Raw genomic sequence first — 15,148 nt, forward strand, 5'->3', positions numbered from 1 at the left:
TGACCAATACTCAGGAATTACAGCTGGTTAAAATAGTTTTGGCTATATTAAGTTTGCCACTGAAATAAAAGAAAAAAACAAACAAAAAGCCCCCAAAACTACATTTTATTACAGTGAAACAATGAAAAGGTCAGGCTTATGACTGAAATTAAAATTTCAGTGCCATAATTTATAAGCAAATATATATCATGTAATATTTTTGAAAATCATACCTGGTATTCATTTTCTGCAGCTTCTACAATCTTTATAAATTCTTTTGCTGTCTGCACTTCATTCTGAATGAAAAACAAAACCAAAATAAATAGTAACTTAAAACTACATTATTTAAGTTTTCCAATTTTTTTGAGTATAGCTGACACACAATGTTACAGTAGTTTCAGCTGTACAACATAGTGATTCGACAAGTTTATATATTATGCTGTGCTCACAAGTGTAGTTACCATCTGTCACCATACAATGCTATTATAGTATTATCGACTACATTTTGTGCCTTTTATTCCCATGACTTCATTCTATAACTAGAAGCCTGTATTTCCCACTTCTCTTCACCATTTTGCCCATCTCCTCACCTCCACTCTCTCTGGCAACCATCAGTTTGTTCTCTGTATTTATATTTGCTTTTCGTTTCTTCATTTGGTTTTTTTGTTTTTAGATTCCACATGAATGAAGTCCTATGGTATTTGACTCTCTCAATCTGACTTATTTCACTTATTTTAATATCCCGCAGGCCATCCATGTTATTGCAAACAGCACGATCTCCTTTTTAATGGCTGCGTAATATTCCTGTGTGTGTGTGTGTGTGTGTGTGTGTGTGTGTGTAATTGTGTATACACACATCCCCCACATCTTCCTTATCCATTAGTCTACTGATGGATACTTAGGTTGCTTCTGTATCTTGTAATTATTCATTAGTGGCATTATTGAATCATATGGTATTTCTATCTTTAATTTTTTGAGGAACCTCCATACTGTTTTCCACAGTGGCTAACTAGTTTGCATTCCCACAAACAGTACATGAGGGTTCTTTTCCTCCATATGCTTATCAACACTTATTATTTCTTGACTTTTTGATTTTAGCCATTCTGATAGGTATAAGGTGATATCTCATTGTGGTTTTGATTTCCATTTCCTGATGATTAATGATGTTGAGCATCTCTATGTGTCTACTGGCCACCTGTAGGTCTTCTTTAGAAAATATCTATTCAGGTCCTCTGCCCATTTCCTCACCCATTTTTAATCAGACTGTTTCCCATAATTTTGTTTCCCATGCCTGAGGATACATACTTTGAAAAATTATCCGAATGGCAAGGTCAAAAATACTACTGCCTATGTTCTCTTTTAGGATTTTAATGGTCTCAGGTTTCACATTTAGGTCTTTAATCCATTTTGAGTTTATTTTGTGTATTATTTTTAAATAAGTGTGTCAATATATGTATGATTAAAGATTTACTATAATTTAATAAATAACACAGGTGGAAATTATGGCAAAGGGGAAAGACTGTATTACCAGTTATCCTAAGTCTAAGGGGAACACGTCAAAAATATTTTAAGTCTACAGAATGAGCCTGGTTTCACTGTTTAAGAAAAGTGAAGTCTTAATAATACATATTGACAGTGCCTGGGTGGCTAATTTGGTTAGGCGTCCTATTTGGCCCTAGTCATGAAATTGCAGTTTGTCAGTCTGAGCCCCATGCTGGGCTCGGTGCTGACAGCTCAGAGCCTGTAGCCTACTTTGGATTCTGTGTCTCCCTCTCTCTCTACCCCTACCCCTCTTGTGCTCTTTCTCTCTCTCTCAAAAATAAAAATAAACATTAAAAAAATTTTTTAAACACATATTAATGAAAACTTTAATTATAACACTTAACATGAATTTGACAATCTTTATAGGTAAGTAGTCATATATTTCTAAGTAATGACTGAATATTATTAAATATGCACTGAACAATATTTACCATCATAATAATACATTTTTAAAATATTAGGAAAAGTCTATTTTAAAGTTTAAGGTGAGAGGCACATGGATGGCTCTGTCAGTTGGGAGTCTGACTTCAGCTCAGGTCATGATCTTGTGGTTCACGGGTTCAGACCGGCACTGGGCTTCATGCTAGCAGCACAGGGCTTGCTTGGAATTCTCTCTCCCTCACCCCCTCTCTTAGCCCCTCCCCCACTCCCTCTCAAAATTTTAGAAATATAGTTTAATGTGAATTTACTGTAGTGTTTAAATATGTTCTGGAATATATGGGTTTCTTTGCTTTTCCTAACAGTAAAAAAGTTACTAGAAATTTAAACTATTTCATATATCAGTGCTAATGTAAAATTCTCTCTTACTTTATGTATTATACATATTTACATATATATTTCCAGAACATGTGCATTTTTTCTGTCCAAAAACAGTAAAAAAAAGAAAATCCTGTGTAAGGTAAAGTGAAAACTGCATTTCTAAAAAGCAGCACAAAATGCGTATAAGTCAAGTTTAATTACTATGAACATCTCTCACAACTCCACAGTCTATACTTTTGTAGACAGCTGTCTCTTAGGAAGATATCTTTGCTCAGTGTCAAACTCCCTAAAGAAGAGAGCACCAAGTACCCTGTCAAGCAAATAATGTTACATGTATGCACACGATACAGAACAATACCAAATACAGTGTCTCACGGAACACCAGACATTAGTTTCTTTAACTGGCAAATTTTGCAAGTAGAGTACCATTTAGCAAAAAGGCAGAAATCATCTAAGTGCTAATGAAACATTTTTTTAAATACCAGCTCTCTTCCCTTCTCAGGTAGCATCTGGCCTTATACATTCACACATTTCTTAATGTTAAATCAAACACTTTCTTAAATTAAAAATTAACTCTTTATATTTTAGGTTAGTTAATTTTGTATATTAGTTGATGTTTATAATATATTGGTACTTTGAGATGTAAAACACAAGTGTTTATGGGAAGATGTAAAATGTGACTACAAGTATTATATTATTAATATCACTGGGGCAAAAAGAATCCACAGATAAACAGATGCATATGTAATGGAAAGAATGTATGAGAAAACTATGTGGAGAAATAAATAAAACCAAGTTCAAAGTTTCTTGAATTTGAAAGCTGAACTTGAGAAAAACTTCATTAAATCATAATCCAGATACGGGGGAAAAAATAGAATTTAAAGTTAAGTACAGAATCACAGACCTAAATTTAAGAGGTAAAACTATAAAATTCTTAGAAAAAAATACTGGAGTAAATCTTCATGACCTTAGGCAATGGTTTCTATTAATATTCCAAAAGTACAAGTAACAAGAACATAAAATAAATTTGACTACATCCAAACTAAAATCCTTTGTTCTGCAAATGATATGATCAAGATACATGGAACAGGAAAAAATATTGGCAAATCCTATTATCTGATACAGGACTCATATCCAGAATATATAAGCAACAATCACAACTCACCAATAAAACCACAAGTAATCAATTAAGAACTAGACAAAGGATCTGAATAGACATTTTCCCAAAAAAGGCATATAAGTTACCAATAATACATGAAAAGATGCTCAGTATCATTTTCTATTAGGGAAATGTAAATAAAAACCACCATAAGATTCATCATTCATTCATCATCTGAATTCAAGATTCATTCATATCAACTAGCATTATTATAATCAAAATGGCAGCCATAAGTTTTGGTGAAGATGTGGAGAAACTGGAGCCCTCAACTGATGTAAATGTAAAATGGTGAAGCCACTTTGGAAAAAATCTGGCCAAAGTTTTTCAAAACGTTAAACTTAGAACTACCATGAATCAGCAATTCCATTACCACCAAAGAAAAATTAAAACAAATTAAAACAAGGAAGAGTACACAAAGGTTCAAAACAGCAAAAAGTAAAAAACCATACAAATATCCATCCAACTGATAAAGTGATAAATGCAACGTGGTATATGGAATATTATTTGGGAATAAAAAAGAATTTAGTACTGATACATGCTCCAACATGGATAAAACATTAAAAACGTCATGTTAAGTGAAAAAAGTCACAAAAGATCACATGCTGTAGGATCCCATTTAAACGAAATGTCCAGAATAAGCAAACCCATAGCGTTAAAAAATAAATTCACAGTTGTCTAGGACTGAGAGGGGTTTGGGGAGGGGACTCGTTGGGGGATGGGCAGTGCCTGCTAATGGGTAGAGGATTTTTGGAAGACAAAATAGTTCTAAATTAGATTGTGGTGATTATTGTACAATCTTGTTAAATACTAAAAAACAAGGAATTTTGCACTTTAAATGGGTGAACTGAATGGTATGTGAATTATGTATCAATAAGGCTGCTAAAAAAGTCAGGTACAGACATCTTTAATCTACCTAAAAACACTTAAATCAGAAGCAGAAATATTACTTAAAATATTAATTCCAGAACTATTCTGGTTTTACAGAAGCATTAGGTTGTTGAAATTTTATTTTGGAATTACTTACAGACACTGTTAGGGAATCTTGTATATCTTTATGACTCACTAACTGAACATTACCATCTTCATAATAATGAACCTATTAGAAAAAGAAATTATAGAGACCACATTATAAGAATCATCAAGATCTTCATAGCTTCAACAATCACATCAGTGCATATGACCATCAATTTCCACTCTAAACCTAGACTTCTCTGCTGAGCTCCTGACCTTTCAAACTCCAGTGAAACTTTCTGCTCTCATAAAGGGAGGAGACAAATTTGCAGTTCTTGTATTTACTCAGACAAGCCCTCCACTGACCTGACTGCTGGACATTTTTACCTCATAGATATTCTACTGATATCTAAACTCAAGATGTCCAAAATTGAGCTCACAATATTCCCTCCCAAATGTCACTCCTCTTTTGTGCATTTCCACCAACCATTTAATTCCTCGAATTCGGACATGAATTTATTCAATAAACGCTGAGTGATTACTATATATGCCTGCTACTACAGAAGGTTCCAGGGATGCACAGCTTTTAAAAGAGAGTCCCTGGCCTTATATTTCAACACAATACAGCAAGAGTTATGTTCAACATCTTGAGACTCTCTAGAAGATTTAAAGAAGGATTTCAGAAAAGAGGTAACAATAAATAGTTGCATTTAAAAATAGGAGTATGACAACAATTAAACCAGGGAAGATAAGGCAACTGAACTTTTAGAACAGCATTCTTTAGAAATGGAGGTACTTATAGCTGGAATGTGTGTGAGACTACGGAGGGAGAAGAGTGGCTGAAGAAATAAATAGGTAAAGAGGAGTCAACTTTGGGCCTTGTATGCCATGCAAACATGTCTGGACTATCTCGTAGGTAACCGTGGTCTTACCTAAGAAAGTAATATATCTAGATTTAAACTTTTAAAAATCATCTTTGTGATGATAGCAATGTGAAAAATAGATTAGGGGATGGCAAAGGGTCCAGTAATTCAACAAATTAACAATTTTATGCTAGGCATCATGCTAACTGATGAAGACAGAACTGTGAACCAGACAATTCCAGCTCTCAACAAGCTTTGGCTCAACAGAGGCTTCATTTTAGAAAAAATCCAGGTGAAAGCTACTGAGGCCTAACTGAAGCCTCACTGGTCACCATTCATCAAGCACTTCACATCTGGCTCTGTTCTAACCATTTTGCCCATATCAACTAATCTTCAGACAATCATCTGAGCTTTCTATTACTGTTTTCATTTTTTGACTCATGAGGAAACAAGCAAAAACAGCTAAATTAAATAACTTCCTGTTGTAATATAACTAAGCAGACAGAACTGGGATTCAAACTCAAGCAGTCTGCTTTCAAATTCCACACTCTTAATCTGTATTCTCTAGCCCCTAATGGACAGTTATACTGAGACACAAAAGACTAGACATGTATAGTGGAGTCAGGTGATATAACAGCAGTATCTGATTCATCTTTATTCCTTTATAGCTTTTAGCACAATACCTTTCATGATAGTTAACAAATGTATTGAATAAATAAGTGAACCAAGATAGAAAAAGACTGTTCAGTCTTTTCCTTTGACTTGTTTAGTAATATTTATATTCAAATACTTGGTTTTAGTTATTAAATGTTCTTCTATATAAACATTTAAGCTTACATTAAGAGTCAAAGAATTCAATTATGGTAGATTTCTTATAAGAAACCAAATAAGAGTATAGAAGATACTTGAAGGATATATGTCATATGTACACATATTAATATATACATATAATAAAAGGTATTTATAATCTAACATACATACATATACTAATATTAAACTTCACCCAATTCCACCTAATTCAGAAAATAGAACAGCACAACTCAAATTCAGAGGATGCTTGGATGAACAAACTGTATGAAGAGCAGACCAAATGGTAGCATCTAATTTTAGCTGTGTTTTTAGAATCTGTAAGCTATCCTTGCAGATTTTTATGACTGCAAGGTTATTTGAAAGATGAAATCAGCACTACCTGTTTTTCCCATTACCTCAAAACAAACATCTGGGAAAGAAATGGTGACTGTATACTAAGAAAACGTAAACTTATGAATTAGTTGTTTCTCTGTTCAGAGTCATCTAGAGATCAGTACACAAATACTTTTTACTTCATACCTGAATTTTCAAGATGCCAACCACTTGAGTGGTTGAAGGAGTGATTGTAAACTTCCATTCTGACCTCCAACGACCATTCCTTAAAAATAAAAACAGCAGCTGTAAATAAGGTAGGGAAAATAATTTGAATAAATTTTAAGTTCTGGATTTAAATTTAGTGCTACAGTATGCGAGTACGTGGGAAGGATGCTGGATATTCATTTTTTAATCACTGAAATACTTCAAAGAATCAAAGGGTTAAGTTCAGTTATGAGCTACATTTGATCTTCATCCTATTGATTAAAAAGAACCTATATAATGGACTCAACTAATGAATTCTAAAGCTAATGCTTAAAATACAGTTTAAAAACTAAATTAAATAAGCTACTTTTGGAGAAAATTTTAAGCTACTTCTTTACAACTGACACATTTGTGCTTTAAGAATGAACTGAGTAAATAGATGAAGGAGAGCTGGAGATATAGGCTTCCAGTTATGAAATTAAGAAGTCAAGAGGATAAAAAGAAACAGGAAATATACTCAAAAGCACTGTAATAAGGTATGGTGACAGATAGCAGTTTTACTTGTGGTGAGCACAGAGTAACTATAAACTTGTCCAATCATTACACTTTATACCTTAAACTAATATAACCTTGTGTGTCAAGTATACTTCAATTAAAAAAAAAAAAAACCTGAATCAATGTTCAGATCATCAGGGGCTTTCAAAGTACAGTCAACCCAGTTTGACATTCACTGAATGATACAAAGTACCAAATAATTTTAAAAACAAGGGATAGAAATACATTTTATATCCAGAAGAGAAGGTCTTTATATAAGGAGTTGTAAGAGTCCATTTTTTTTCTCTTTTCCAGTTTTAGGATTCAATTTCCACATAAAAGGTACAACCTCTTCTCACTTCTCTAAAATGACTTTTAGGGGGCACCTTGTAGCTCAGTTGATTGAGCATCTGACTTTGGCTCAAATCATGATCTCTCAGTTCATGAGTCTGAGCCCTGAGTTGGGCTCTGCTGTCAGTCTGTCAGCTGGGAGCCTGCTTTGGATGCTGTCTCTCTCTCTATGCCCTTCCCCTGTTTTTTTTTAAAAAAAAAAAACAAAAACTTTTGGCATACAAATTAACATATATTAATGGTAGGAAATTGTGACATTACAAACAAGCAACCAGTATATTGTTAACTCATTTTTGTCTCCTTGTCCATATATCAACACTGACTGCAAAAAGTAAAAAGGAATTCCAAATCAGGTAATGGTAACTGACAATTTAAGAACTATTTCAAAAGATCCTTCCAAAGGCATTACTACCATATAGTAATGATAAATGATGCTGAGTCGATAGTACAGACCCCTTTTATCAGTGGAGAACATACTTGAGATGTCCTAGATTTTATTTATATTCTTCCCTCTCTTCTATTAACACTGTAACTAACAAATGTTAATTTGTTATTCAACAAATATTTATTAGGCCTCCAAAACTGCTAAACATTAGGGAAACAGGAGAGACCAAGAAGAAAATGTCCTAGTAAAATCTGAGAAACATCCATGACTAATACCTTTTGAGTTTTATTCCATCTGTATTTTAGGTGAACTGAAGTATATTTCTTTGTAACAAACTATTTAGATTTTACTGAGATTATTGTGGTATGTCATGTTTAATACTTTGGAATGTCATTTAAAATTTATCTTTTCTAAAAAGTGGAAGTAAGTTTTAACTTCAATGATACAATGTTCATAGTGGTAGTCTGGGAGAAAAATTCACATTTTTGTGAGGCAGATTAGTGAGAACAGAAAACTCAAGCATCTTCATTTTACATAAAGCTCAAATAAATTCTGTTTTTGAAAACTGATTAATAAATTCACTAAACATCTCCAATACATTTTAAAGTAAAACTTAAATAAGAATTTTCCTTTAATAGTTCAATCTTTAGAAGACTGATTTTAGGATACTTATCTTGGCACAAATAGCAAAAATTACTAGCAATTTTGTGAAGATTTATTTCTTTAGGATATTGGTAGGTTACTGCTACAAGTTTTTATGCCTAAAATGGAGAAACTACAATTATATTAAGTCCATAAAAGTAACTTTGTACATCAGAATCTTTAGGGAATTACAGCTTGTCATCAAGGCTTATGTTTACAGATGGAATTGATTTTCCTTCATTGATCATGGATCTGCATTCCTCCAAATGTTCTTGGTTAACCATGTAACCTTGCATTTATTTCCAAGATGGTTAAACAGTGGAGCAATCTTGGGCCATGGACCAAATCAGTCCACAGGGGTTACTGATACCTCTTACTCTACCCTCAAGAGCACAACCAACCAACTTAGCTAACAAGTCAAATATTATGACTATACTTACTCTGATGATATTAGTATGTATTAACAAAAAAGGAGGATAAAGGTAAACATTTCATTCAAGTCTGAATTTATGAAGTCTTGCAGAGCCTCAAAATTTTATTAAAAGAGGTATCTCAGAAATAGTCTTGTCCAAAGAATAAAAAAGCCCAACATGTCAAAGGTTCAAGACTAATAGTGAAAGTCAGTGCTTTAGGGGACTGGACTTTTATAAGGAATAATCAAATAATTTCTTTGATCATAAAATTATAACCCAAATAAAATTAAATTATGATGATGATATGCCTCACTGTATAAAACATGTCATTACTTCCTTACATTTGCCAATCAAGCATTAAGCAATCTACATGAAAACATCTACTTCAGAGCCCCCAAAGTTCACCAGAAAAATCAATATTCTTTCCTTTATGATCACCTCAGTCCTCTTCTCCCATATAAGTCTCACTCAGGAACAATCCCCTCTCAGAATGAGCATATGGCCTTGCCAACTGGTCTGCTCACAGGCACAAATGTTCCCTTAGGATGCTGCGTGCAAGTCTCTAAAAACACTCAATGCCATCCCACGCTCTTTTCACAGAGTGTCAATGGATTTACTGCTACCTTTAAATAAGTGTGCTGATTATGGAGCAGATACCTTTCTTATATCAAAAGGCTGAAGCTTTACGTTTAGACTGCACTTAGTCAATTATAAACAAATAAGGGATAGGTCCAACCAATAAAGCAAGGATTACAGAGGATATAAGCAATGTCAAAATTCCCCAAAATACAAAACTGTCACTTACCAAAAGTTTTTTGCTTGGAACTGATGGCTTTCTATGCATGCAATAATGGTTTGCTGTCCATCTATTTTTTTACCATATACCTTAATGGCAAAAAAAAAAAGAGAAGAGTAAATGCAGAGCCACAGAATGTTCAATTTTAAACATCTATAAAAAACTGTGTATCACTTTGATAGGAACATATAAAAGAATACCAAGTAGGTCATCATTTCAATATAGTAGCTAGAAAAACAAATACTCTAACATGTACACCTATAATCACAAATTTTAGTGAATCATGATGAGCTCAATATTAATTAATTAATTAATTTATTTATTTATTTATTTTAAATATTTATTCTGAGAGAGAGTGCAAGTGAGGGAGGGGAAGACAGAAGGGGACAGAGGATCCGAAGTGGGCTCTGCATCAACAGCAGCGAGCTTGATGTGGGGCTTGAACTATGAATCACGAGATCATGACCTGAGCTGAAGTCGGATGCTCAACTGAGCCACTGAGGTGTCCCAAGGGCTCAAAATTTAAGAAACAAAACCCATCATTATACTCTAAAATATTCATAAACATCCTAGACATACCAAACTCTTCATTCCAAAAACAGGTATCACAAGGGAAGTTTATTTTAAACATAGATACCAATTTGGCTGTTTACACACAAACAAATATTGGACCTACATTGTAATTATTACCTTTGTTTCCTTTATGATCTTGGGGGTTCCATTTCTTTAGTCATTTTACAAAGTATTAGGATAGAGCTGAGAAAGTTAATTTACTTATAGATGAGAAAGGTCATTAATAGAATGCCTGTGATAATATGATAATGTTATTTTACCTCTTGCTTACTGCTTTAAAAGTAATGGATATTTTGTGTCTCTCAATCCTCCTGGAACAAATAAGACCCTCATACTCAACCTAACTACCTATTCTTGAGTTATTCTTCCAAAATAATCCTAATCAACAAGGTTATAGTTCAAAGAATTTGTGAAGTATTTTTGGTTATGTTGCAATTTTTCCTCAAATAATTACTGAGAACTAAATTCTTAAGGAAGGGGACCATTATGAATTTCTGTCCTACCCAGAAAACTTCTGAGACTGAAATGGGATACTACTGGTAATATTAATAATTATGTTGGGAAAGCAAGTAAAAAAAGGATGTATGGTAACCTTAGGTTCCAGAGGTAGGCAGAGGCCAGGTCCATAGTGCCACAAAAGCTTGGACTCTGTTCAGAAGCCTGGATTCTATCCTAAGTGTAACGGAAAAACCTTTGAATGATTTCAAGCATGGGATTTCCATGATCTGATCTGAATTGCAAAAGATCACTTATGCTATGGAAAGGATCAAAGAAACACAAACTGTGGGGACATAAAGACTATTTGCATACAATCTTATTAGAAAAAAAAAAAGAAAAAGCATTACTAGATACTATCATAGTTTATCCTGCAAATATATATGTTAAACCTATGAAAGAAAACATTAAAAAAAAAAACTTGATTATAAAACATGCAAGGATAGGATTCCATTTTCAAATAATTTAATTTGTTCTAAAGGCTTATAACTTAATGAAAAAAAGTTTGATCTAAACTTACTGAGATGAGTTGTGAACATGAGATTAAAGAATCTTATCAAGCTCTAATCAATGCAGGACAATTCTTATGTAGATTTAATTCAAAGTACATTTTCCCATTTTAGGCAATCATAATATATTTACTATTTAGAATTTCTTGAAAAAAAATATTCTTAGAAATGTTTACTTGAAAAAAATGGCAAGTTATAAAATATCAGTTCTGTAAATTATTATAGACCAGGAGATCATAAAAACACTGTCATATTTACATAAGACAGAAGAAAAAATATGCCTATTGATGACTTACAGTGCAGACCCCATTTGGATAATGTTCTTTTACATAAGCTCGCAGAGCAGTTTCTACTGAAGTTCTCCATGATTCAACTGCATTTTCTGCTTCATATGGTCTTGGATCAGTTGCTTCCTTTCTTAAGTGATCAAATTTGAAACAGATTCTGTTTTTGGGATCCAAAAACTTTCCATTTCCCAAGTCGCCATGTTCTGTTATCAATACCTTCAAGGATGCAATGAATTTTGAAAAAAAAAGGATTTAAAATAGCATTTAAGTACTGATATACATTAATATATATTCACTTAAACTTTGTCCTTAACATGGTAAAATAAATTCTACTCCAAGCAACTGGTTTAACTATATGGCACAACTATAGTAATTCAAATAAGGCTATTCTCATTCAGCTTAGATCAGTGGATCTTTCTCCCAGTATAACTTCTGGCTATCTGGTGAAAATAATGCATCATTTAATATACTGCTGGAGTCCTTTTTTTTTTTTCTTGAGAACTATACACAGTTTACTATTTCTGTAATCAGTTTCTAGTCCTCAAAACCAAGAAATATGGTAATAACCTCCAATGAGACTGCTTACAAGAATGGCTTTAACACAGACAGAATACTCTCGGAGTGTCCTATATTGCTCCTGGGCCCCAAATCTCATCTACTGTGAAGTGCCTGATTATTTTCATAATATATTCATTGACAGCTGTTTTCAACTAACTTCCTAATTTTTTAAACCTGTAATTTATTCATTTATGTACATTTAAATTGTACGTGCATAAATCTGATATTCTGTGCTTTGTTTGAAAAGTTTCCCTCTTTTTCTTCTGTCCCAACTCTCCCAATCTTTGATGGCTTACCTATATCAGGACTTCTCCTTCCCTCTGATACAAATCACGTAAACATAGAATGTATCCTTCTAAATTTTTTTCAATCATATAATCCTACATAGATAAGTAAATACACATCTATTTATACATACACACACAGGGTTTTTTGGGGTCACTGTTTCACAAGAATGGAATGAAAATGCATGCACGCACACACACATTTGTCGGCATCTGACTTTTTTCAATATCAACATTATACTTATAGAAATCCTTCAAAGTCAACTGGTAAACTTCTCATCATTCTTTTTAATGTCTTAATAAATGTCCCATGATGTAAATATAACATAATTTATTCTACCATTCTTTTATTGATGGACCATCTCTTTATTTTCTGGCTGTTTTTCTTTTTTGGGGGAGGAATACGTACATTAAAAATGTTAAAGTATTTTTGTACATAAATTTTAGCATACTAATGTTTTTATTTCCACTAAATGCTTCCACATCTCTTAAATATATTCCTGGCAGTGGGGACAGTAGGTAAAAGCGCTATATGTTTTTAATTCTTAATACACTTCCAAAAAATGGCTCTGACAATTCACATTTTTATGAACAGTATATAAGCTATACTTCCTTTCACATTACCACCATCACTAAGCATACAATTCTTTCTTCAGTCTAACACGTATAAAATATCTCATTACTTTAGTTATATTTCTCTGACTACTGACATATCTAAATCCCTTTCACGTGTGGGCCATTTGCTCTTCTGTAAGCAAATATTCTTTAATTTTTTTCATCTGAGTTGTTTTTTTGTCTCATAGATTTATCAGTCCTTTAAGGTATCTGTTTCACTTTATGGTTAAAATAATTACTAAGTAGCAAAATGTCCACCTTTTCTTCTATAGTTTCTGGGTTCCCAGACTTAAATTTAAGAGTCTTCCCTGCCTTAATATTGTACAAGTAAAGCTTGTTTCTCTTAAAACTTTAATTTTTACAAATTTTTAATCTACCTGAAATTTATTTCTGTATATTGTATGAGACAGTGGTTCAACATAACTTTTTTCTTGACAGAAATCAGTTGTGTCAATTTTTTTACTTATGTCTAAGTTATGATCTTGTCATGCAAAAAAATTTTCATATATTCTGGGACTAAATTCTGGTTCCGTATGCTGCTGTATTGATCTGTTCATCTACTTTATACAATACCATTCTGATTTGACTCTACAATGGTTATAAAGCATCTTCTGCTCTCTAGTAAAAGAATTCTCTCCTTCCAATTCTTCTGTTCTTACATTATTCTTGTTTTTTTCCCCAAGCATGTATTTTTTTTCGCATAAATCATGAACATTTTGACCTTAATTAAGAAAACTATTAGGATTCTAATAAATTGCATTAAATTAATATTTTAACTTTTAAATACTTTCACTTTCTATTTCAAAATGGAATGTGGTGCTGCCTTCCCACTGTTGACATCCTGTTTTGTGTTTCAAGAAGATAACTATGGTTGTCTTTACAATCTTTTGCCTTTCATGTTAAAATTACACCTAGGTTAATGCGTAGTTTAATCATTTAAAATGGAATTCCTCCCCCTCTAACCATTTCTACTGTAAAGAACTTATTTGGCACAATAGAGAACAACTAATGAGTTTAGTATACTTACCTTAAATTCAGCCATCTCACAAAATTTTTTTAGGTCTAGTAGTTTCTTTTGATTGGGAGGTTAATCATGTCACCTAAGAGTTTTCTTTTCCTTCCTAAAGCTTTAAAAGTTCTCATTCTCCTGTCTTATTTGCTGTATTTACATTTATGTTAGATAACAGTGATAAGCAGACAAATCTGGCAAATTGTCTATTTTAACTATAATTATTTTAGTGTTTGTAGTTTATGATATTTACTGTGATTTTTGCTAAATAGTCTACTCTATTTAAGAGGTTTCCTTAGGGTTTTTGTAATGAGAACTACCTGCTGGATTTTTCAAATTCCTTTTCACTGTCTAGTGATACATCATAAAGTTTTCCTTTTTGATTTAACAGAGAAGACATATTGTCTTACATGAAACCACTCATGCATTTTTGTAAGAAATTCTATTAGACTTCATATGTCATTCTTTTTGATATATTTCTGAAGTCTATTTGTTAGTATCTATTTAAAGTTTTTAAATCTATGATCATATGTGAGATTAGTGTAGTTTGCTTTCTTTGTTTTACCTTTATTAGGTTTAAGTATTAATGTTATGCTAAGTTCATAAATGAGTTTGGGAGCTATGCAACATTTTAAAAAGATGGATTCCCTGGACCCAGCAAATATTCTTCTAGGGATTTATCTTAAGAAAATAACAGTCAATGTGCCCAGAGGTACAAAGATGTACAATAACTTTGTTTACAGTTAAAGACAAAAGAAGGAAAAAAAAAATCTCCCAACAGAAAGAAAATAAATTTAGGAGATTCATAAAATGAAACACTAAATAACTTCATATATATGCATACATGTGGATACACACATGCATGTCTATGTCTACATATGTCTGCTTTCTCTGCAGTTACAAGTCATCTTCTGTCTACACTTTGCCCTCTATAAATACACGACTACATACTACATATTGAATGCCAAATGCAAGCTTTGACATAATGAGCCACTTAGAACTGTTACAACTCTCATGTTCTACATACCAGTTCCTTCTTCATACTGTTTTACATAAATTGTGCTTCACAAAAGCACAATGTGAATTAATACAATCATTGTTGAGTTATTTGTAAC

The 15,148-nt window shown here is 32.7% G+C and overlaps 1 protein-coding gene across 1 annotated transcript in view; it reads right to left on the reverse strand.

The window, feature by feature from the left end:
- Positions 1–15,148, reverse strand: part of CAPZA2 (capping actin protein of muscle Z-line subunit alpha 2) — a 53,079-nt gene that overhangs the window by 1,943 nt on the left and 35,988 nt on the right. Inside the window, exons 5-9 of the mRNA XM_077756030.1 lie at positions 11,577–11,783; positions 9,713–9,792; positions 6,583–6,661; positions 4,464–4,535; positions 213–275 (exon numbers count right to left, since the gene is read on the reverse strand). Of these exons, the coding sequence (XP_077612156.1) occupies positions 213–275; positions 4,464–4,535; positions 6,583–6,661; positions 9,713–9,792; positions 11,577–11,783 (501 nt within the window). The remainder of the gene's footprint in view (positions 1–212; positions 276–4,463; positions 4,536–6,582; positions 6,662–9,712; positions 9,793–11,576; positions 11,784–15,148) is intronic.

Source organism: Crocuta crocuta, unplaced genomic scaffold (genome assembly GCF_008692635.1).
Source record: "Crocuta crocuta isolate KB4526 unplaced genomic scaffold, BGI_CrCroc_1.0 scaffold452, whole genome shotgun sequence".
NCBI classification, from domain to species: domain Eukaryota; kingdom Metazoa; phylum Chordata; class Mammalia; order Carnivora; family Hyaenidae; genus Crocuta; species Crocuta crocuta.